At 46.8% G+C, this 22,344-nt stretch overlaps 1 protein-coding gene across 2 annotated transcripts in view; it reads left to right on the top strand.

Annotated features, from left to right (window-relative positions):
- dipk1c (divergent protein kinase domain 1C) overlaps positions 1-16,360 on the top strand; it is a 28,289-nt gene extending 11,929 nt beyond the window's left edge. Inside the window, exons 2-4 of one of the 2 annotated variants that reach the window (XM_038810053.1) lie at positions 2,916-3,611; positions 8,798-8,962; positions 16,130-16,360. In XM_038810053.1, the coding sequence (XP_038665981.1) occupies positions 2,916-3,611; positions 8,798-8,962; positions 16,130-16,333 (1,065 nt within the window). In that variant the 3' untranslated portion in view covers positions 16,334-16,360. The remainder of the gene's footprint in view (positions 1-2,915; positions 3,612-8,797; positions 8,963-16,129) is intronic. The other variant, XM_038810054.1, reaches the window with a different exon arrangement.
- Positions 16,361-22,344: the final 5,984 nt, after the last annotated feature.

Here is a 22,344-nt window from a genome sequence, read left to right as displayed (position 1 = left end):
TTTCACATAACAAAGGTCAACGGGGGCAATATTGAGCCTTCCATTAGCTGTGTGCGCGATTAACCCGTACAGGTGGAAAATCCAAAGAGAATCATGAAATGCCCAGAAAGTGTGCGAATCTCATTTGAATATATTTTAATACATTTAAATATTATTAACGCACCCCCCCCCCCCCCCCACCACCCCCCCACCACCACATGATCCTCCCACACAAACTATTCATACCTCACCAACGTGATGTGTCGTCGGTGAGGTTTACAACAGGTTTGGCCAAATGAGAGTCAATCAAGGGGATCCCTCCAGAGGCACAGAGGTAAGTATGGCCCGAAGAGCAGGAGAGACATGCCCAGGCAGTGCCCTGGTACTAACCCCTGCCATAGATTGAGACTGCCAAATTTACAGCAGGTTTGGCCAAACAAGACTCAGTCGAGGGGATTCCTCCAGGCACACAAAGGTAAAAATAGCCCCGAGGGGGAGCGGAACATGCCCGGCTAGTGCAGGTTGGCACTGCCAGGTTGACAACCTGGAAGTGCCAACCTGGCAGTTACAACCTATGCCAAGGAACAGTGTCAGGGGAGGGCCCAGTGGGAGCCGCATGGCGGGGGGTGGGCATCCTTTGAGTGGTGATAGGGCAGAAGGGGAATCAGCAATTTGTCTGTAGTGGGGGGAGAACGCAGCTGATGATTGTCGGGGGGGTGGTGCAGGGGGAATGCCAGTTCGAGGGGAATGCCAGCGCTGATTGTCGGCTGGCGGGGGCCGAGGTGGATGCTGCCGATGATTGTTGCGAGGGGGTGGGGAGATGGCAGTGGGGAGGGCCCCCATACCTCTGCGGTGGGGGCTAGGAGGCGATTAGATCTCAGTGCAGAGCAAGCCACTCTTTAAAGATGGCACCCCGATCTCTATGGAGCCGATTGCCGGCTCGATCAGACCCCGCCCAACAGTTATGTCGTAAACCCCACCCGCATTTGTTTTCTTTAAGGAGGCTTAATATCTGGAGAGAAAACTGGGCCGGGATTCTCCCCTACCTGGTGGGGCGGGGGGTCCCGGCGTAGCGGAGTGGCGCCAACTACTCCGGCATCGGGCCTCCCCAAAGGTGCGGAATTCTCCGCACCTTTAGGGGCTAGGCCCGCGCCGGAGTGGTTGGCGCCACGCCGACTGACGCCAAAACCGGCGCCAACGGCCTTTGATGCCCGCCACCTGCCGTCGGGGCTGGCCGAAAGGCCTTCGCCGGTTCGCACATGCGCCGGTGCGTCAGCGGCCGCTGATGTCACCACCAGTGCATGCGCGGTAGGGGGGTTCTCTTCCGCCACCGCCATGGTGGAGGCCGTGGCGGCGGCGGAAGAAAAAGAGTGCCCCCACTGCACTGGCCCGCCTGCCGATCGGTGGGCTCCGATCGCGGGCCAGGCCACCGTGGGGGCACCCCCGGGGTCCGATCGCCCCGCGCCCCCCCAGGACCTCGGGGACCCGCTCGCGCCTTCAATCCCGCCGCCACCAGAGGTGGTTGAAACCACGTCGGTGGGATTGGCCTCACAGCGGTGGGACTTCGGCCCATCGTGGGCCAGAGAATCGCCGCAGGGGGCACGCCGTTCGGCGTGGCGCGATTCCCGCCCCCGCCAATTCCCGGGTGGCGGAGAATTCCGGCCACGGCGGGGGCGGGATTTACGCCAGCCCCTAGTTTGTGCAACTGGAGAGTTACACGGCGGTTTTCAGTCTGAGCCTACACTTTGCCAAATTCTGGTAAGATTCTGAACTACATTTCAAAGTAAAACATTATGAAAATAGAGCAGCATGGTGGCGCAGTGGGTAGCACTGCTGTCTCACGTGTTGAGGTCCCAGGTTTGATCCCGGCTCTCGGTCACTGTCCATGTGGAGTTTGCATATTCTCCCCTGTGTTTGCGTGGGTTTTACCCCCACAACCCAAAGATGTGCAGGGTAGGTGGATTGGCCACGCTAAATTGCCCCTTAATTGGAAAAATGAATTGGGTACTCAAAATTTAAAAAAAACACATTAGAAAAATGAAAATGAATGCTAATTTGCTTTTTCCTTCTTTGTTGGAGGGCAAGTTCTTTTCTAAAGTTGGTCTAACGTAAACAATATGCTTCCGGGGTTGCTTATTTAATTATATTTCTGTCAAGATGCCATCATTTTTGTTTTAATTTTTATAAAGCCTGAAGAAAAATATTCAGAAGTTTTGAACATGAGTGTTATGATCAAGCTAATAGGCTGAAAATCATTCCAGAAACATTATTACCTGTCACATGATATTTCATAGAATTTACAGTGCAGAAGGAGGCCATTCGGCCCATCGAGTCTGCATCGGCTCCTGGAAAGAGCACCCTACCCAAGGTTAACACCTCCACCCTATTCCCATAACCCAGTAACCCCACCCAACACTAAGGGCAATTTTGGACACTAATGGCAATTTATCATGTCCAATCCACCTAACCTGCACATCTTTGGACTGTGAGAGGAAACCGGAGCACACGGAGGAAAGCCACGCATACACGGGGAGGATGTGCAGACTCCGCACAGACAGTGACCCAAGCCGGAATCGAACCTGGGACCCTGGAGCTGTGAAGCGATTGTGCTATCCACAATGCTACCGTGCTGCCCCTAATAAATAAAAGAAAGTTTTATTTCAGAATAAAGTTAGGCAGCAGGATTCTCCATCCCGTCAGCCGGCCAATGGGGTTTCCCATTGTGGGCAGCCCCACGCCATTGGGAAATCCCCGGGCATGGGTGCGCTATTGGCACGACAGAGAATCCCGCCAGCGGACAATCTAGCCCAAGATTTTCTGTGCATAAATCCTTGGTGTTTAGTTGAACTTTAGAAGCTTTGAACACGCATATGTTGATGTCCCTTGTGTCAATAAAGTACAGTAGAAATGACTGTGTATTTCTATGTTTATTCCAGTGCTATGACTACAGACAAGGAGTCCTCACAGGAGATCTGTGTGAGGATTTGTGCGTCACGCAGACAATGGTTTATAAACGCTGCCTTTACTACGATAAAGGGAAAAAAGTCATCCAGGCTGATTGGAACGGTCGGCCAATAATTTTGAAATCCAAGCTGGAAAACTTCTTGAGCTATGAGAGCCTGTACCTGTTGGACGAGCGAGAAAATCGACCCATTCCAGACATCGATATTCTCGTCTTTACTGCACTGGAAATCAAACATTCCTTGGGTCTGGAGGTGAAGAATGTCACAGTACCACAACTATGGACCAAGCACTTGAAAGACAGAAGAGGTTCATTCTCAAGGGCGGAGCTAGCCAGTATGTGGTCCCTCTTTCAGCAGGAGGAATATGTGTTTTTCCAATTGCTCCAAGATCTGAGTAAGCATGTTCTCAGAGTGGTGGGCTCATGTGGGCATTTCTATGCTGTTGAGTATCTTACAGCTGGCCATGCTTGGCATCACAGCCTTTTCTCTCTCGAGGAGTTTGCCACACCTTCCTGGCGAGGCAGTAGCAGAAAGGCCTTGTGGAAGATGACGAATGGAATTGCACTGAGCTTCCTCGAGCTGGCGAGGCACTTTGAGAATGACTTCTCTCACCAACTTCACCTTTGTGACATCAAGCCAGAAAACTTTGCCATCAGGGCTGATCTAACGGTAATTTCTGAGTATAGAACAGGAGGCAGTATTGAAAAACAGGTTCACATTTTCCCATTCATACATGACCTTAAAAGGTATCAGAAATTGAAGGTACACAGTTGTCTATTTCATGGACTACGTGACATTCAAGATCATTATCTTCAATTAGGCTAATGTGGCGTTCACTAGATTTCAAAATCATAGAATACTTGAAATGTATATCAGGCCCATCAGTATCTGAAAAGGGAAAAGAGAGGCTAAAATCTTTTGTTATTCATCTTTTTTGAGGGATGTAGGCGTCACATTTATTACCCATCCCTAATTGCCCTTTGGAATGTGGTGGTGAGTTGCCTTCTTAAACCACTGCAGTCCATGTGGTGTAGATACACCCACAGTGCTGTTAAGGAAGGAATTCAAGGATTTTGACCTAACAACAGTGAGGGAACAGCGATATATTTCCAGGATGGTGAGTGACTTGGGGGGGGGGGGCTTCCAAATGGTGGAAGTCCATGAGTCTGCTGCCCTTGTCATTCTAGACCACAGATGTCGAGCCTCTCACGGAATATCTATATAATCTCTGAAATGTCCTTTCTCTTTTCCGATGGTGGTGAAACTGCTGGGTGCTTCTAACGTGTGAGGTCATGAATGGTGATAAAAGGAGATGGTAGAAATGTAATATGTAGGGCGGCACGGTGGCGCAGTGGTTAGCTTTGTACTTCACAGCGCCGAGGACCCAGGTTCAATCCCAGCCCCGGGTCACTGTCTGTGCGGAGTTTGCACATTCTCCCCGTGTCTGCGTGGGTGTCACATCCACAACCCAAAGATGTGCAGGGTAGGTGGATTGGCCACGCTAAGTTGCCCCTTAATTGGAAAAAACATGTTCTAAAAAAAATAATTCGAAAGAAAGCAATCAAATATGCACCTTATCAAATCTGTGGAAATAATGTTTAATTATCCACAGTGTTTAATAAATCTGTTAAAGCACTGAGATTTTTTTTAGATGAGGGTATCAGGGAATAAGGGACAAATGCAACAAATTGGAGTTGAATTAAATACAGATCAGCTACGATCTAATAGAATGGCAGAACCACTTGCGTACTGAAAGATCTGTTCCTCTTCTCGTATTCTTAGATTTTAAGGATAGAGGTTAAAATGCACACAAGAAATGTTAGTAAAGGGTGGGATTGTTTGGAGTTCCAGCGCTTGGTCACTATCCAACGATTCCTGCTGGGATTACGTGCGCGTGCAGATGTTAGATAAAGTCGGAATTAGCCACGGTGGTAATTTTTCCCCTTTGTTTAGTCCACCAAATGCCACCCAATTCACTGATGTTAACATCGTCAGGAGAGGATAGGAATGGGGTGGGGGGGGGGGGGGGGGGGAATGGCCGGTAGTAGGAAAGAAGAGAAAATTGGGCAGAATAAGTTATTTGAACTTATTTCAGGATTTCTTGATTTTTCAGGACTTTATTAATACAGAGAAGGGCTGAAAGTCATTTTTAAGTTTGATTACTGTAAGTGATATTCTTCCGTAAAAGTTGACTCTGTTATTTTAATAGAGAGGATAATAGTGCCTTTAATAGCTTAATTTACAGTAACTTAACAGATGGCGTTTTCTCAACATGTGAAGTACACATTCTGCTACCATTTCAGTTGGTTCGGGGTGTAAACAGCCAAGTGGAATTTTAAAATCATATATGTTACTGGGGTTGGAGTGGAGGCTGGAGCCTATGGAAATCTCCATAATTTCAAATAACCTGAACCATAAAAGAGAATCTTTGTGTAATTTAAGTACAACACTGGGCTCTTTGTTCATGTTTTTGTAACCTAACAATACACAAGAAACTAACTTTATCCTCACATTACCTAACTATATCCAGTCTTCAGGATGTTAACAAGAGCTTGTTGCAGATCAGAAATAAATTTTCACACCGCTCCCAATGGAACCAATTCTATCATGCAGCAGTTCTCCTTAAACACACTGCGGAAAGTTACGGCTGTCGCTTCAGTGCTGAACCTGTGGTGCTAGTGTATCAGGAGGGTAGATCACGGAGGGTTGGTATAATTTGTAATTTCCGCTGAAGGGACCTGGCATATCTGCACTGACACTGGACCAGATCCTGGGGGAGGGTACTGCAACTCCCAGTTTACAAGAGTTCCCGATCGCTTACACCAATGGCCTTTGAGGGAGGGAATCTGTTGGAATGGCCATTGATTTTCAGTCCCATAAGTGAGCATGCACATGTGTGCACATGTGGAAATATGCGCATGCTTGTAGGGGGCACTGATAGTGCCTTTTGAGTCACTGCTGAACGTAGAGGGCGATGCAAGAGGTGGACGTAAGGGGAAGGAATTCCAAAACACGAGGGAATCCATTTATGAATGTGCTGATAGTGAGCGAGTAAAGCAAAATATTTGAGCAGGATTTGGAAGTTCGGGTCTGCAGGAGTGGTAGGTATCGAGAGTGAAACATGTACAATATAGATGGGATAAGAGACTCTTAAGAAATTTAGCGGCAAGGCCCATGAAGTGTCCACCAGGGGAAATATAGAATATGATGGTGATCTAACCAGACTTTAAATGTCAACTCCAGATAAAGTTACTGCTCTCTTATAATGGAAAATTCTAAGGAGAAGGAAGTCCACACCCCCCACCCCTCACCCTTTCCCACATAATCACTATGAGGATAATATGCTTTGTCCTCCTTGGAAAGTGACTCACCGTCAGAGGAAGAAGAATTTAGGATCACCTGGGTACAAAGACTTCGGGAAGAAAGTTAGAATCCAGGTCAGAATGTTCACAGTTAATGTTCAATGTATTGGAAACAACAGAAGTTAATCACCTGTCATAATACCGTTTAAAGGGAACTCTCACCGGGCATGACAATTTTGGAACAGCTAAAAATGGTTGGGACCAAGATCAATGAACTGGGACAATCCTGGGTATCAGTGAAGATTCTAACATTTCGAAATGTGGAAGGTTCCAGAATGTGGCGCTGGCTGTTAGGATGCTGAAGCTATAACTTGGAATGAAATTCTGTGAGTAGCAATGCTAATTTAATGCAAAATACTTGCAATTCATGGATAGTTGCAAGCTATGGTCCTGTTCTCACCATGAACTTGATTGGAGACGACTTACTCATCCCATGTTTTATGAATCAGAAAGAGATGACATCAGATTTAAAAGCCTGATCTGAATTTGAACTCAGATCCTGGACGGGATTCTCTGACCGCCCCGCCGGGTCGGAGAATCGCCGGGGGTCGTCGTGAATCCCGCCCCCGCCGTCCCCCAAATTCTCCGACCCCCAGAAATCGGCCCGACGTGAATCGCACGCTCGCCTCGGAGAATGGCGGGGACCGGCGCGACTCAATGGGCCCCGGGGCTGCCCGAATTCTCCGGCGCGCGATGGCCCCAAGTCTCGCCCGTCTTTTGCCAGTCCCGCCGGCGTACATTGGAGTAGGTCCCTCACCTGCGGGACCCAGCGGTGTAGGCGGCCTCCGGGGTTCTTGGAGGGGTGCGGTGGGATCTGGCTCCGGGAGGTGCCCCCATGGTGGCCTGGCCTGCGATCGGGGCCCACTGATCCGCCGGTAGGCCTGTGCCATGGGGGCAACTCTATTGTTCCGCACCGGCGGCTGTAGCAGCCCGCCATTGCCGGTGTGGAAACAAAGCCCTCTGTGTATGCACGGGGATGACGCCAGCACACGCTGGCGCTCCCGCACATGTGCCAACATGTGCCGGCTGGCGGAGGCCCTTCGGCGCCGGTTGGCATGGCGCTAAGCCCCTTTCCCACCGACCAGCGGGGCGCAAACCACTCCGGGCCGGGCCTAACCCCTGAAGGTGCAGAGGATTCCGCACCTTTGGGCGGCCCGACGCCGGAGTGGTTCACACCACTCCGTCCCGTCGGAGTTACCCGCCCCACCAATTACGGCATAATCCCGCCCGCTGTCACGCTACCTACAAAGATAATACTTATATAAAAAACAAGAGCAAATAACCTAACGGTAACCATGAAGTGGAAGGTGCTTATTCAACAGATTGGTGCCTATAGTGATTGCTGGTTTCAATTTTAATACTTTCCATAGAATCTCTACAGTGCAGAAGGAGGCCATTTGGCCCATCCACTCTGCACCGATCCTCTGAAAGAGCACTAGGGTACCTAGGGTCAGGTACATACCCTATTCCAGTAACCCCACCTAACTGTTTGGACACTAAGGGGCAATTTAGCATGGCCAATCCACCTAACCTGCACATCTTTGGACTGTGGGAGGAAACCGGAGCACCCGGAGTAAACCCACGCAGACACGGGGAGAAAGTGCAGACTCCGCACTGACAGTGACCCAAGGACGGAATTGAATCTGCCACCGTGCCGCCCTTTTCAATCTTTGATATCAAGAATGATTAAAAGTGAAGTGTTCTTTAATGCAATCACATATGAGCAAGTTAAGGAAAATTAATGCAAGATGCACAAAAATGTTTGGTACAAACATTAGTTCATGTGTGTTTGTGCAAGAATCTCATGTGTCTGTGTCAAATATCCCATGTGATATGAGGTAAAGGATGACCAATGGTTCTATATGAATAGATAAAATTCTTTTTCACTGAGTTACCACAGCCTTGACTTGATTGCTTTGAGTTATTTCCCAGTTCAATTTCTGCCCTAGTAAAACTACTCTCTAAGTTTCAACTACATGGGTTAACATCTCCATTGAGGGAGCAAACAGGAATATTAATCATAAAAATCATGAGCAAATTTATAGTGCAGAAGGAGACCATTCGGCCCACCGAGTCTGCACCCGCCCTTGGAAAGAGCATCCTACCCAAACCCACACCTCCACCCTATCCCCGTAACCCAGTATAATCCCACCTAACATTTTTGTACACTAAGGGGCAATTTAGCATGGCCAATCCACCTAACGGCTACATCTTTGGACTGTGGGAGGAAACCGGAGCATCCGGAGGAAACCCACGCTGAGACGGGGAGGACGTGCAGACGTCCAAGCCAGGAATTGAACCTGGGAGCCTGGAGATGTGCTAACCACTGTGCTACTGTGCCGCCCTTAATGAGCACTTTTAGGTTTTATCCACCAATGTTGGTCATGGTAGTTTCCATCCTGGTTTATGTAAACTAATTTTGTAATTGAGAATGCATTATATGAATACTGTTGAAATTAATTTGAAGATAAGAGCTGTATTTTACTGTTACAGGTTGTTGCAATTGATGTAGATATGGCCTTTTTTGAACCCAAAATGCGTGACATCCTTGAACAAAATTGTACAGGTGATGAAGACTGCAACTTCTTTGACTGTTTCTCTAGGTGTAATATAAAAACTAAAAAATGCAGAGCAGAGCGCACAAATAATAACTTGCAGGTCAGTTGTAGTTTGTTACTTTGAATTTCATCAATTATGCAGAATGCCCACACCCTCTGGTTATTTGATGTGGTATTGAACATGAAATATTGGTTGTGCTTTATTTATTTTAAAATTTTTCCAATTAAGGGGCAATCCACCTACACGGCACATCTTTGGGTTGTGGGGGTGAGACTCATGCAGACACACGAAGAATGTGCAAATACCACCCAGACAGTGACCGAGGCCGGGATCAGACCCTGGTCCTCGGCACCGTGAGGCAGCAGTGCTAACTACTTTGGTTGTGCTTTATGACCGACAGCCAATGAAATCGCAACACACCCTAAACTGATATAACAGGCGGAATTTACCGACTATTCACTCTGGCAGGATACTCCGGTCCCACCAATGGCGCATGGCTTTCCCGGCGACGAGCGGTGCAGTCAATGGGAAATCCATTGCCAAGGGCGGGACCAGAAAATCCAGCTGGCGGACTGCCTCTGCCGCCGAAAAACACACAGCGGGTTGTTTGGTAAATCCCGCCCAAACTCCCATTCAGTGCAGAATTGTTGCAGGAACTTTGTTGGCTAACACTGCTTGCTCTGGGGGAAACCATGTGACCAATGTAAAATTTGAATTAGAATCCTGACAATGCAGAAGGAGACCATTCGGCCCATCAGGTCTGCACCGAGACTCCAAAAGAGCACTCCACCGAGACCCACCCCACCCTCCCATCCCCATAACCCCATCTAACCTAAACATATTTGGACACTAAGGGGCAATTTAGCAAGGCCAATCCACCCATCCTGCACAACTTTGGACTTGCGAGAGGAAACTGGAGCACCCGGAGGATACCCACGCAGATACGGGGAGAATGTGCAAACTCCACAATGTCACCCAAGGCCGGAATCGAACCCGAGTCCCTGGCACTCTGAGGCAGCGGTGCTAACCATTGTGCCACCATGTCGCTCCTAACCTTTAATACCTATTGGGACTAAAACCACAATGACCAAGATCTACCCATATCTAAAAAGATAAGTCTGATGTACATACATATTGTTCATGGATGTCTCAGTCTTAATCCCTCAAAGTTTCGGAGACGCCTATGATCAGAATTTCAATCGAGTGAAGCAGGGGCAAGTCAACTTCTCTTCCAAATTTATGATTAAAATGTTTGCCATAAGCTACAGCATTTGCAATTTGAAAGAAAGCAATTTTACTCTGAAAACGAAATCAACTTTATAGATGGCCTGAATTGATATGTTGAATTGGTGGAGGTCATGAAAGATGCATCACGCCATAGTTTATTTTCTATAAACTCACCAATCCCTGTTGCATCTGCATCTACTTGACTTTAGCAAATTATCACAAATGTGTAATGACTATATGTTGAAAAGAACAGAAGTTAATAAGGGCAACTAATCCTTGAAACTTCATACAAAGTGTTAAATTGACAGGAAACAAAGAATAAGACAGATCATTTGTGAACTTAGACTTGTTTCCGCATGTCTGTCAGTGCAATTCCTCAGAGTACAATTTAATCAGCACCTTTAACTCTATAATGTTATATTATTAACAAACTGTAACACTGAAATTAAAGCAGATGGTAACATTTTAAATATATAAAATTGGTCTTTAGAAACTATTACTCTCTCTGTCAGAGCTCACTGGGAGGCAGCAGAATCATAGGCTGGATGTTCCTGGAGAAATAAATGGGTGCTAATATTGCATTCCTTTATTAATGTACAATTCGGCCCAGCAAATTCAGGGGATTAAAAGGTATACCAAGAGTTGCAAGTCTTGAGAACTTGCTGATTGAGTTACAATGCTTTACCATTTATTCATGCGCAGCATCTCGCTACTTTTTTAGAACTTGCTGATTTGAACATTAATTGCCCATTAAACTAAATGAAGCAAGTTTAGTCTGGTAATTAAGAGCCTAATTGCCCATTGAATAATATGATCATTATTAAGGTATTGCCAAATAAACTCTCTCAAATTTAATGTCGAGTTTACATTTAAATCTTTCCTCCAAGTAGTGAATTCTTGCTGGGGATTTACGACATTAATTTACATTTATTTTAATTTTACCTTCCTGTCCCTTTTATCTTTTTGTCTCTTAATCCATTCCCTCTTTCCCATCTCTATTTCTCACGCTGCACCTGATTGGCTGATTTTAATTGACCCTCCTCCATTATATCGGTGTTTCTTTCTCAACCCCTGAATCTCATTGTTCTCGCTGTTCACTAAGATCCTAGAAGCCCTGTCATATTCACTATTTTAGCGAGTTGCTGTGCAAAGGAATTTCACACTAAACGATGCAGGAAAGGGTCGAACCAGTGGTGTACCCCACGCGATGCAAAGATCCAAATTCTAATGTCTTTTTTGGAAATAAAAAGTCCACAAGAGAGTGGACCAGATTTTGTAATAATGGGTGCGATTTAAAAGGACCAAACCAGAGACCTGGGCCGGGATTCTCCCCTACCCGGCGGGGCGGGGGGTCCCGGCGTGTCGGAGTGGTGTGAACCACTCCGGCGTCGGGCCGCCCCAAAGGTGCGGAATTCTCTGCATCTTTAGGGGCCAAGCCCTCACATTGAGGGGCTAGGCCCGTGCCGGAGTGGTTACCACTCCGCCAGCTGGTGTGAACGGCCTTTGACGCCACGCCAGCCGGGGCCGAAAGGACTTCGCCGGCCGGCGTAAGTCCGCCCATGCGCCGGAGCGTCAGGGGCTGCTGACATCATACCAGTGCATGCGCAGGGGAGGGTATCCCTTCCACCCCCGCCATGATGAATGCCATGGTGGAGGCGGAAGAAAAAGAGTGCCCCCACGGCACAGGCCTGCCCGCCGATCGATGGACCCCGATCATGGTCCAGGCCACCGTGGAGGCACCCCACAGGGTCAGATCGCCCCGCACCCCCCCCCAGGACCCCGGAGCCCGCCCGCACCGCCAATCCCACCGGTCATGTAGGTGGTTTAAACCACGCTGGCGGGAGAGACCTGTCAGCAGCGGGACTTCGGCCCATCGCGGGCCGGAGAATCGCCGCGGGGCGCCCGCCAACCGGCACGGGGGGGCCGACGACCGGTGCAGGGGGCCCGCCAACCGGCACGACACGAATCCCACTCCCGCCGAATCTCGGGGGGCGTAGAATTCAGGACACGGTGGGGGCGGGATTCACGCCGGCCCTGGGCGATTCTCCAACCTCCGGGGGGGTCGGAGAATCCCGCCCCTGTTTTGGGCACATTTAGCGGGGGGGGGGGGGGTTTCTCGGTGCTTGCAGCAGTGCTGGCAATGCCAAAGTACCCGGGTGCCAGCGGGAGTGGCAGGCTGCCACCTGCCCAGAGCCCGACCACGCGAGGGTCTCTAATGGACCACTGCTAAATCGTACCATGGCAAGAGCTCTTAGGTGAGGCTGTTAGTTCCCGGGTCCCAGGAGACTACGGCGCAGGCATGCTTAAGCATGTTAATCTAGATCTCACCCAGCGAGGGGCGGCATGTGGCACAGTGGTTAGCACTTCTGTCTCACAGAGCCAGGAACCTGGGTTCAATTCCTGCCTTGGATAATGGTGTGAATTTTGCACTTTCTCCCTATATCTTCTTGGGCTTCCTCCGGGTGCTCCGGTTTCCTCCCACAGTTCAAAGATGTGCCCATTAGGTGAATTTGCCCTGCTAAATTGTCCCTTAGTGTCCAGCGATGTGCAGGTTAGGTGGGGTACGGAGATAGGGCAAGGGAGAGGGCAGGGGAGTGGGCCTAGGGAGAACGTTTTTTCAGCGGCTCGGTGCAGACTCGAGGGGCCGAATGGCCACCTTCTGCACTGTAGGAATTCTATCAGAGACAACTGGAGCTCAGGTCAAAGCAGATGTAAACGTGCAGAGTAGCAGAATGTCTTTTGGTAAATTGACAAAAACTGAAATGGATTTGCAAAAATGAAAAATCCTACACTACATGCTGTACCAGTTATGAGCAAGCACAGTTTCGGGGTTGGATTATAATTTGATGGTAAGCCCAGCTATTGGAAGCATACTTTGTGTGCATGTTGCTTTGTGTTTAATTTTATAATAATGTAATAAATGTAGGACTAAGTTTCCACTGCTTTTCACCTGGGGAAGACATATTTCCTGGTAGTTAAAGCAGAAAAAAAGCAACATCAATCCATAATGCCAGACCTCGGCCCCGTCCAGTTCTCCAACGAGTTCTGAGGACCCTCTCAGATGAGTGGAGTAAAACCCTTGCACCTACAGCTGACACAAACATGAAAGTCAGATATGGCTGCATGGATCCTCTCTCCTCTGTATCCTGGGTCCATATTGGGTGAATGCACATTTGGAGGTGCACTGTTAGTAAAAGGGCCTTAGGCATTGCACCCAGTTCTCAATTGGATCAAAAGATCAAATACTGCAGATGCTGTAAATCAAGTGCTCAGCAGATCAGGCAGCATCTGCAAAGGGGAAAATAGGGTTAATGTTTCTGATCCACGGCCGGAATATTGAATTCTGGGTCCTGGCTCCACTCAGCGTATTCCAGACTGATCCACCAGAATTTTTCAAGATCCAAGCTAATGGGCAGCACGATAGCATAGTAACCAGCACTGTTGCTTCACAACTCCAGGATCCCAGGTTCCATTCACGGCTTGGGTCACTGTCTGTGCGGAGTCTGCACGTTCTCCCTGTGTCTGCGTGGGTTTCCTCCGGATGCTCCGGTTTCCTCCTACAAGTCCCGAAAAACGTGCTGTTAGGCAATTTGGACATTCTGAATTCTCCCTCTGTGTACCCGAACAGGCGCCAGAATGTGGTGACTAGTGGCTTTTCACAGTAACTTCATTGTAGTCTTTCAGCACGTCTTTCGAGACTTGTGGGAGGAAACCGGAGCACTCGGCTGCTGATGTCATACCGGCGCATGCGCTGACTTCCGCTGGCCGACGAAGACCTTTCGGCCTCGGCTGGCGGGGCGCCAAAGGCCGTTCACGCCGGACGGCGGAGTGGGAGCCACTCCGGCATGGGCCTAGCCCCTCAATGTGAGGGCTTGGCCTCTAAAGGTGTGGAGAATTCCGCACCTTTGGGGAGGCCCGACGCCGGAGTGGTTCACGCCACTCCATCCCGCCGGGACCTCCTGCCTCGCCGGATAGGGGAGAATCCCGGCCAAGAGTGTTGAATCCGCAGTAAGCAGAATACATAGAAGATAAGTAGAAATTAACAGGCAAGGTTTATTACAATACAGTACAATACAATACAATAAAATACAATACAATATAATACAATACAAAACTCCTACACTCCCCTACGGGTCTCCTTCCCGACTTGCACCCAGGCCGGAGTTTTTATACAAGCTGGGACTCTCCTTGTTAAGGGAAGCCCCGACCCCTTAAAGGGGAAGTTCATTTTCCAGGGAGGTCATGGGAAACCGTACGGTCTGATCCCAGGACCTCCATTGGGACTATAACAAAGAGGAATTAATCTTAATATTAGAGCTAGGCTGTTCAGAGGTGATGACAGAAAGGACTTCTTCACACAACGGGTAGTGAAAATTTGGAATGGTCTACCCCAAAAAGCTGTTGAGCCGAGGCCAATTGAATATTTCAGAACAGAAATAGAGAGATTTTTGGTGGATAAGAGGGTTATGGTTACTGAAATCGAGTGGGATAGTTAGAGTTAGCGTAGAGATCAGCAGTGGTCCAACTGAATGTTGAAATAGGCCCAAGAGAATGGCCTACTTTTAGTGTAGTTTCCCCAGAACTTGCCTGAGATATACCTGATATGATGACGTTATTCATGAAGGCCCCTCCTCAACTTTGCCCCTCGCCTGAGGTGTGGTGATCCTCAGGTTAAACCACCATTAGTCAGCTCTCCCCATCAAAGGGGAAAGCAGCCTGTGGTCATCTGGGACGATGGAGACTTTACCTTTGATGATTACTCCTGCGGTGTAACACAGTGACAGCAGAGTGCAGCGAGAGAAAATTTACCAAGGCACCCTGATCTCAAGAGCGGGTTTTCTTGAAGGCATCAAGAAGAGGTGATAAACTTTATCGGAACGAGGCAATGTATCAAAATTGGGTCACAGGCCTGATTGGCACTTTCTGATTTGGTAGAAAGTGATTCATAAGATCAAAGATTTTTTCTTTAAGGGGAAAATGCTTGATTTGATTGAAGGAATAGTTTGTTTTAATTACGGTATGGTGAGGTGCCCAAAACAGTTGCACATCTCACTTCTAACTTACCTCAATTAGATTTTAAATTAAAATTTTCCTCATTTTTAAGTTATTTTTTGGCACAGCTTTAGTAGTTAGCGTTACTGCTGCCAAGCCAGAGAGGTAGAATATGAGATTGTGATCCTGCTCCTGATTAGTAACCAGTGACTTCAACACTGTGTGACTTCAGACAAATGAGGCTCGACTAACCGCCCTCTGATCAAATAGCTGATCAACACTTAATGTTGTGACTCATGCGTGAGAGACAATTTTCAGAGGTATCTGATGGCTGCTGGTATGTGGAATTGCACCCCTGGGAAAAGGTTGGAGAAATAATTATTTTTCTTCCTTACCTCAGGCCCTGTTATGCATCATCAGTCCTTTCCTCTTTCAGCATGGTACTGATTCTGTGGAAGCGTGGCAGAACAGTCCAGATTGATTTTCAAGCCTTTTTTCCCCTCAAACCTTCAGGGAAAATGGCTTATTTCCAATTACACAGTCTTTCCAACAGCTGGTGAAAATCCGGATTATGATCCTCACATGGTCTTACTGTACCTGTTATGTGTTGGTCACTGGACCACCTTTTCCTTGACTAATCATTTGATACGTTCAGCAACAGGTATATAAGAGGCAGCACAGTGGCACAAGTGGCTAGCACTGTGGTTTCACAGCGCCAGGGTCCCAGGTTTGATTTCCCGCTGGGTCACTGTCTGTGCGGAGTCTGCACGTTCTCCCTGTGTCTGCGTGGGTCTCCTCCGGGTGGTTCGGTTTCCTCCCACAGTCCAAAGACGTACAGCTTAGGTAGATTGGCCATGATAAATTGCCCTTAGTGACCATAAAGGTTCAGAGGGGTTACTGGGTTACGGGGATAGGGTGGAAGTGAGGGCTTAAGTGGGTCGGTGCAAACACGATGGGCCGAATGGCCTCCTTCTGCATTCTATGTTCTATATCATTGTGAAACCACTAACAGATGTAATGACTGACTTGTTTATTTGTCTCCCACAGGTTATTTGTGATAAAATTTTCCGTCCCTTGTTTTCGCCACGGCTAAGTGAATTTAGGGTGTACCATCCATTGCAATCCCAGCTGTATAAAGCCGTCCAGAAGTGTGCTGAGCTGTCCAACAGTGGCAGCATGGACTGGAAGACGATGGAGCTTACGTTCTCTGAACTGCGCAATTTGTTTGAGGCCTGTCAAAGAGATCTATGAAATTAAAATAACAAACTGACCATCTGAGAAGTTGAAGTGCCGACCATTGGAATTTGCTGTTGAAATGGGAACCCTTCCACGCAATAATTTAGTGATCATTGATATTCTTCAGGGCAAACGTTATTTCCTGTTTAAGGATAGGCAACAGATTTGACTGAGCCAAAAAATGAACCATTTTGAGTTATTTCCGGTTCAATTTTAATGCAGCTAAAAGACGCCACCCCACCGTCTTCTCCTGCTCGTGTGTACTGTGTGTTTCAGTAGGGGCAAGTCCATGGTGTTAATTCGGCACTACTACGTAGGAAGCATGGAACATCTGACAGTATTTCCTCAAGAGGGATGTGCCCTTCTTCAAAAGCTCCTGGGAGAGGTTCTGATTGCTGAGGAGAATCCAGAAGAAAGGTGCAAGTGTTAGGATGGCAATGGAAGGCTGGACAGTAACACTTGAAGGGTTTGACCAAACAGCTTGAGGTTTTGAACTTGGCTGAAAGTTGCAATTAGTTGTGGTACACAGTGGGGTCCAAATGATAAGCAGTCACCTAGCTAAGCAAAATTACCAGCTTCCCCATCTCCAATGGTATTGTCTCACTGTGCCTCATGTTCACCTGGTGAAGAGCACAAAGTTGAGTCCTTCATCCCACAACGAGGACGTGTTGAACAGCTAACAAGGGTGCGAATTAGGGAAGGTGTCAAGTAGGAGTTGAAAGTTCTGCAGTTGCTACCAGGTGAGAAGAGCAGGCTGTTAGTAAAATCATTGCAGTGAGCAAACAGCAGGTGTATACGGAGTGAGAATAGTAAATGGAAATGAGACCTCTGCCAACATCACCTCCAGAGAGATGTCTAAAATCCTGGGGCCAACCTTTTCCTTCCACCCAACTCTCTGACAGAATCAAACTGTGAACACAAGACAGTGTTCACATTCAGAGAATACATCCTTCCTTTAAGAAGTGCATTTATCCATTAAATAAACTACCTTGGGACATCACCAAAATGTTTGCAAACAGGTTGATGGATATCCTGATGAGATTGACCAACCACATCAGCGAGAACAAGGTTTGAGGGCCAGTTTAGCTCAGTTGGCTGGACAACTGGTTTATGATGCAGAGCGAGGCCAACAGCGTGGGTTCAATTCCCGTACCGGCTGAGGTTATTCATGAAGGTCCCGCCTTCTCAACCTTGCCCCTCATCTGTGGTGTGATGATCCTCAGATTAAATCACCACCAGTCAGCTCTCCCCATCAAAAGTGCCTATGGTCACCTTGGACTATGGTTACTTTCAAACAAGGTCTAGCAGGTACACTTGATTGTGCCGGTGATCTCAGCAGGCACTGATTCAACACTTGACTCTGCTTGTGTGTGTGTTTGTGAGTTTTACAGCACAATGCTGTAATATTACTGCAACGAACAGTTCCTCTGATCACAGAGGCTACTAGAAAAAGCACAGCAGAAGTATGGCTTTGGGCAATAGTCTTAAAACAGTTAACATCTAATCAGCCACTCGTAACACATCTCACTTTTCATTTTCATTAACGTCAAAATTATCCCCCTGGTGTCTTATCCTCAGCTTGAATGGATTAGCTGATTGCCTGAAGGATCTCGGAGACGATGCATCTGGTGAAAAAAAGTTTCTATCTCGCTAGCTGGAATTTTGTGCCAGTTTTTCATTTGAATGCATAATTAAGCACTGCTATAACTGCAGTTCCAGTTCAATATTGTTCACCTTAAACATATATTGAATTTTTTTGGGAATGGAATTTCTGTCTACAAGGTGATTGTCAGATATATGGGCCGATGGGATATTTATAAAATGCAAACCTTAGTTTTGGATGGAAGTATCTTGCATGCACCTTACAAATAAGGAACTTGTACAGAAACTGAAAAGTATTGGATAATGTTGAAATTATACTCTTTATAGTAACTGTCCAGGAGCCAGTTTGGCATCAACGTTATCTGTAGTTTTACCGTCAATACTGCACTCGAAGGCACAGTGCTTAAGTGAAAATTATTCTTTTTCTCTTGCTAGAAATTGAAGATTTAGAGATTGAGGTTTATGTCACTGATCTGTTCTGAGATTTCTGTAATAATCATCAGGCTGACATTGATCCCGTATCGATCTGACTTGTCACGGATTCTCTGCATGCAATAATCTGCAATAGAACATAGAACAGTACAGCACAGAGCCGGCCCTTCGGCCCTCGACGTTGTGCCGAGCCATGATCACCCTACTCAAACCCACGTATCCACCCTATACCCAGTAACCCAACAGCCCCCCCCCCCTTAATCTTACTTTTTTAGGACACAACGGGCAATTTAGCATGGCCAATCCACCTAACCCGCACATCTTTGGACTGTGGGAGGAAACCGGAGCACCCGGAGGAAACCCACGCACACACGGGGAGGACGTGCAGACTCCACACAGACAGTGACCCAGCCGGGAACCAAACCTGGGACCCTGGAGCTGTGAAGCATTTATGCTAACCACCATGCTACCATGCTGCCCGTACGTGGAGTTAAATATGCCTGTGTAATGAGTCACACTGTACTCCATTAACATACAATTGCATTAATGGAGCCACATAATGTTCCTTTCTTCACTATTTTAATCGTGGTCTTGACCTGCTTATTTTATTTCTTTTTTTTTACACTGGCTAATGCCTCAGTTAAATGAGAACAGATGACTTTTATATGTATATTGGTATTCTCGTATTGCTTGCAAGTGTGAATTCGGCCAATTGGCTGCCTTCCGAAAAACGTTTTTGAAATGTTCCTATTTCACGTCACAGGGTACGGCACTAAAATAACCCTTTTGTTTTTTGTTTGGCCTGACTCTCACCGAAGCTTCAGTTTGTTCGCACGTTAGCTTCTGTGGTGATTATTGGTTGCTAATTTTCATAATTGGTCCAAATTAAGAGCGGAGTAGAAGACAATGCGACCGGAGTATGGGATCTTGCCCCAATTGTTCAAAACATTTATTGCCATTATAGTTTTCATAACAGTTACATGCTCAAAAATATGCAGTCAGGGAGCGTGCCAAACCAGCTGGCGCAAAACACAGTAGTTCTCACTAATTGAAGGACAAAAGGCGCTTTATTCACAGATTTTTTTTTTATTGTTGCAGTTTGGGGGTAGCAACCACTGTGAGCTGGCCTTCTCTGTTTAGAACTGTTATTATGTGTCAGGCACCGCTGGGCTTTACTCTGTGCTACGAAATCCCCATTGCAGAGGACTATAAGCCTGGCTACCTGCACTTAGTGTATGCAACAATAAGTGTTTAGTTCAACAGTAAATTTTTAGACCACCTCGACTCGAAAGTATTAATGGATTCTGGCTTCTATCTGGCTCAGATGGCTCCTGCAGACTTAGGTCTAAAATAAAAAAGTATGTTGAGTGAAAGGCATTCAGGGAATTGCCATCCATGATTCAGGAAAACTATGACCTGCATTCCAATGTTGTTGATGCCAGTAAAAGATAGATTCTATCTGATTACTCTGTGACTTTTCTGATTAGTAACTGTTTTTAGGAATCTGATGTAAGTAAACGGCCATCTGTGGGGTCAAATGTATTCTCCCCTGAGAATGAAATCATGTTCAATGATTGCAAAACAGGCATCTAATATTGTACAGCTTTGAGGCAAAGCCAAAGGCTTCTTCAGACTGGTTTCAAACATGGGCTCATTTCTGTAAGATTTCACAGAAATTATAAAAGTCCAATGTACAATTTTCAACAAAAATAATGTTACTGGATTCCTTATTAAATTAAGGTGAGTAGATACTGAGCAAAACATCCCTAACTGTGTGAATAAAGTGTTACTTTATAGTTTGCTGTGGGTTATAGAATCATACAATGAACCATTGAATGGGTGAAGCACAGCAGGAAGCTTTTTGGCCCATTTTGTCTGTGCTAGCACTCTGCAAAAGCAACACAACTAGTCCCAGTACGCCCTGCCCTTTCCCTAATTTCCCCTGGATAGGGCGGCATGGTGGCGCAGTGGTTCGATCCCGGCACCAGATCACTGTCCGTGTGGAGTTTGCACAATCTCCCTGGATCTGCGTGGGTCTCACCCCCATGGGGCAGCACGGTAGCACAAGTAGATAGCACTGTGGCTTCACAGCGCCAGGGTCCCGGGTTCGATTCCCTGCTGGGTCACTGTCTGTGCAGAGTCTGCATGTTCTCCTCGTGTCTGAAGGGTTTCAAAAGATGGCACGGGAGCGAGGCTACTCTCTGCGAGCTCTCCCCAACAGATCCAGTTTTTACTTAACTTATACTCGTTCTAGTCTTTTAAAATTTAATTCTAAGACTAACATTATTACTAACCTCTCTCTTTTACCTTGTGTTGCCCTATTATGTATTTTCTTTTATTCCCTTTTCTTCCCATGTACTTAATGATCTGTTGAGCTGCTCGCAGAAAAATACTTTTCACTGTACCTCGGTACTCGTGACAATAAACAAATCCAATCCAATCTTCCGGGTGCTCTGGTTTCCTCCCACAGTCTAAAGATGTCCAGATTAGGTGGATTGGGCATGATAAATTGCCCTTAGTGACTAAAAAGGTTAGGAGGGGTTATTGGGTTACATGAATTGGGTGGAAGTGAGGTGCAGACTTGATGGGCCGAATTGCCTCCTTCTGCACTGTATGTTCAATGTTCTAACCCAAAGATGTACAGGGTAGGTGGATTGGCCACAGTAGATTGTCCCTTAATTTAAAAAAATATTTTAAAGAAAAATGTCCCCTGGATATTTTTGCCTTCAGGTAATGATTGAATTCCCCTTTGAAAGCCACGATTGAATGAGCCTACATCCCACTCTCAGGCAATATTTTCTGAATCCTAAAAACATTTCTCCTCACATCCCCGTTGCTTCTTTTGCAAATCACCTTGAAATGATGCCCTCTGCTTCTCTGCCCTTCCACCAATAGTAACAGTTTCCCCCTATCAATTCTGCCCCCACCCCTCATGATTCTGAACACCTGCAGAAAATGGCATTGTAACCTCCTTGAGGGAGAACAGCCCCAGCTTATATATGCATGTAACTGAAGTCCCTCCTCCCCAGAGCCATTCTTGTAAATCTCTTTTCAGCGCCCTCTCCAACACCTTAACATCATTGCTGACGTTTGGGAGCCAGAATTGGACATAACCCTCCAGGTGAGGCTGAACCAGTGTTTTATAAAAGGCTCATCATAATTTTGTTGCTTTTGTACTTTATGCCCCTGTTTATAAAGCCCAGTGCCCCATGTGCCTTATTATCCACTTTCTCAATCAGCCCTGCCAGCACAAATACCCCCAGACCACCCTGCTCCTACACCTCATTTAAAATTGCACTCTTTGTTTTATATTGCCTGTCTTCATTTTTCCTACCAAAATGTAGAACTTTATACTCCTCTGTGTTAAATTTCGTCCACCACATATCCACCCATTCCACCAGCCTGTTTATGTCCTCTTCAAGTCTATTTACTCATGGACGCCTGCATTCCCTCTCATCATAAGTGCAATATTTAACGCCAAAAGATGTGTGCGTTTGTTTTTAGTGGAAGGAAAGTGAAATGTGAAAAATTTAAATCAAGAAACTGTCCACTTCTGTTTTTAATAAGGTTCAAGTGACCAATCTGCTTGCAAGAGGCGATTTTTGCCACTGAAACATTTTGAGGAGGCTGCGTGCTTTTACTTTAACAGTGATTCTATTTAATGGCAGTGGGTCAGGTTTCCCAATTTTGGGAAACCAGGCAGCTGGAAAGAATTAAGATGGACTCTTTTGGTAAGGTAAGGTGGCTTTCTTGCACTGCTGGTGGGCCAGAAGGAAGAGGAGTGTTTCCTTCAGGCCCATCGCAGTTATCTCAGTACCCACCCCACATGATTTATTTTCATCCTGCAATCTCGTTCACATTCTCTCCTCTCTCCAATGGAACTGCCTGCTCCCAACTTGGCTGTAATATTAGGCTGTCCCTGCCCAGTAAACCTAAAGAAGATCATTTTAAAATGTCTAAATCATGCAGTAAGTTTGCAATCTCTATCACCA

This window comes from Scyliorhinus canicula, chromosome 10 (assembly GCF_902713615.1).
Source record: "Scyliorhinus canicula chromosome 10, sScyCan1.1, whole genome shotgun sequence".
NCBI classification, from domain to species: Eukaryota; Metazoa; Chordata; class Chondrichthyes; order Carcharhiniformes; family Scyliorhinidae; genus Scyliorhinus; species Scyliorhinus canicula.
The sequence above is the reverse complement of the archived record's forward strand: the minus strand, read 5'-3'. Positions and strand labels throughout refer to the sequence as shown.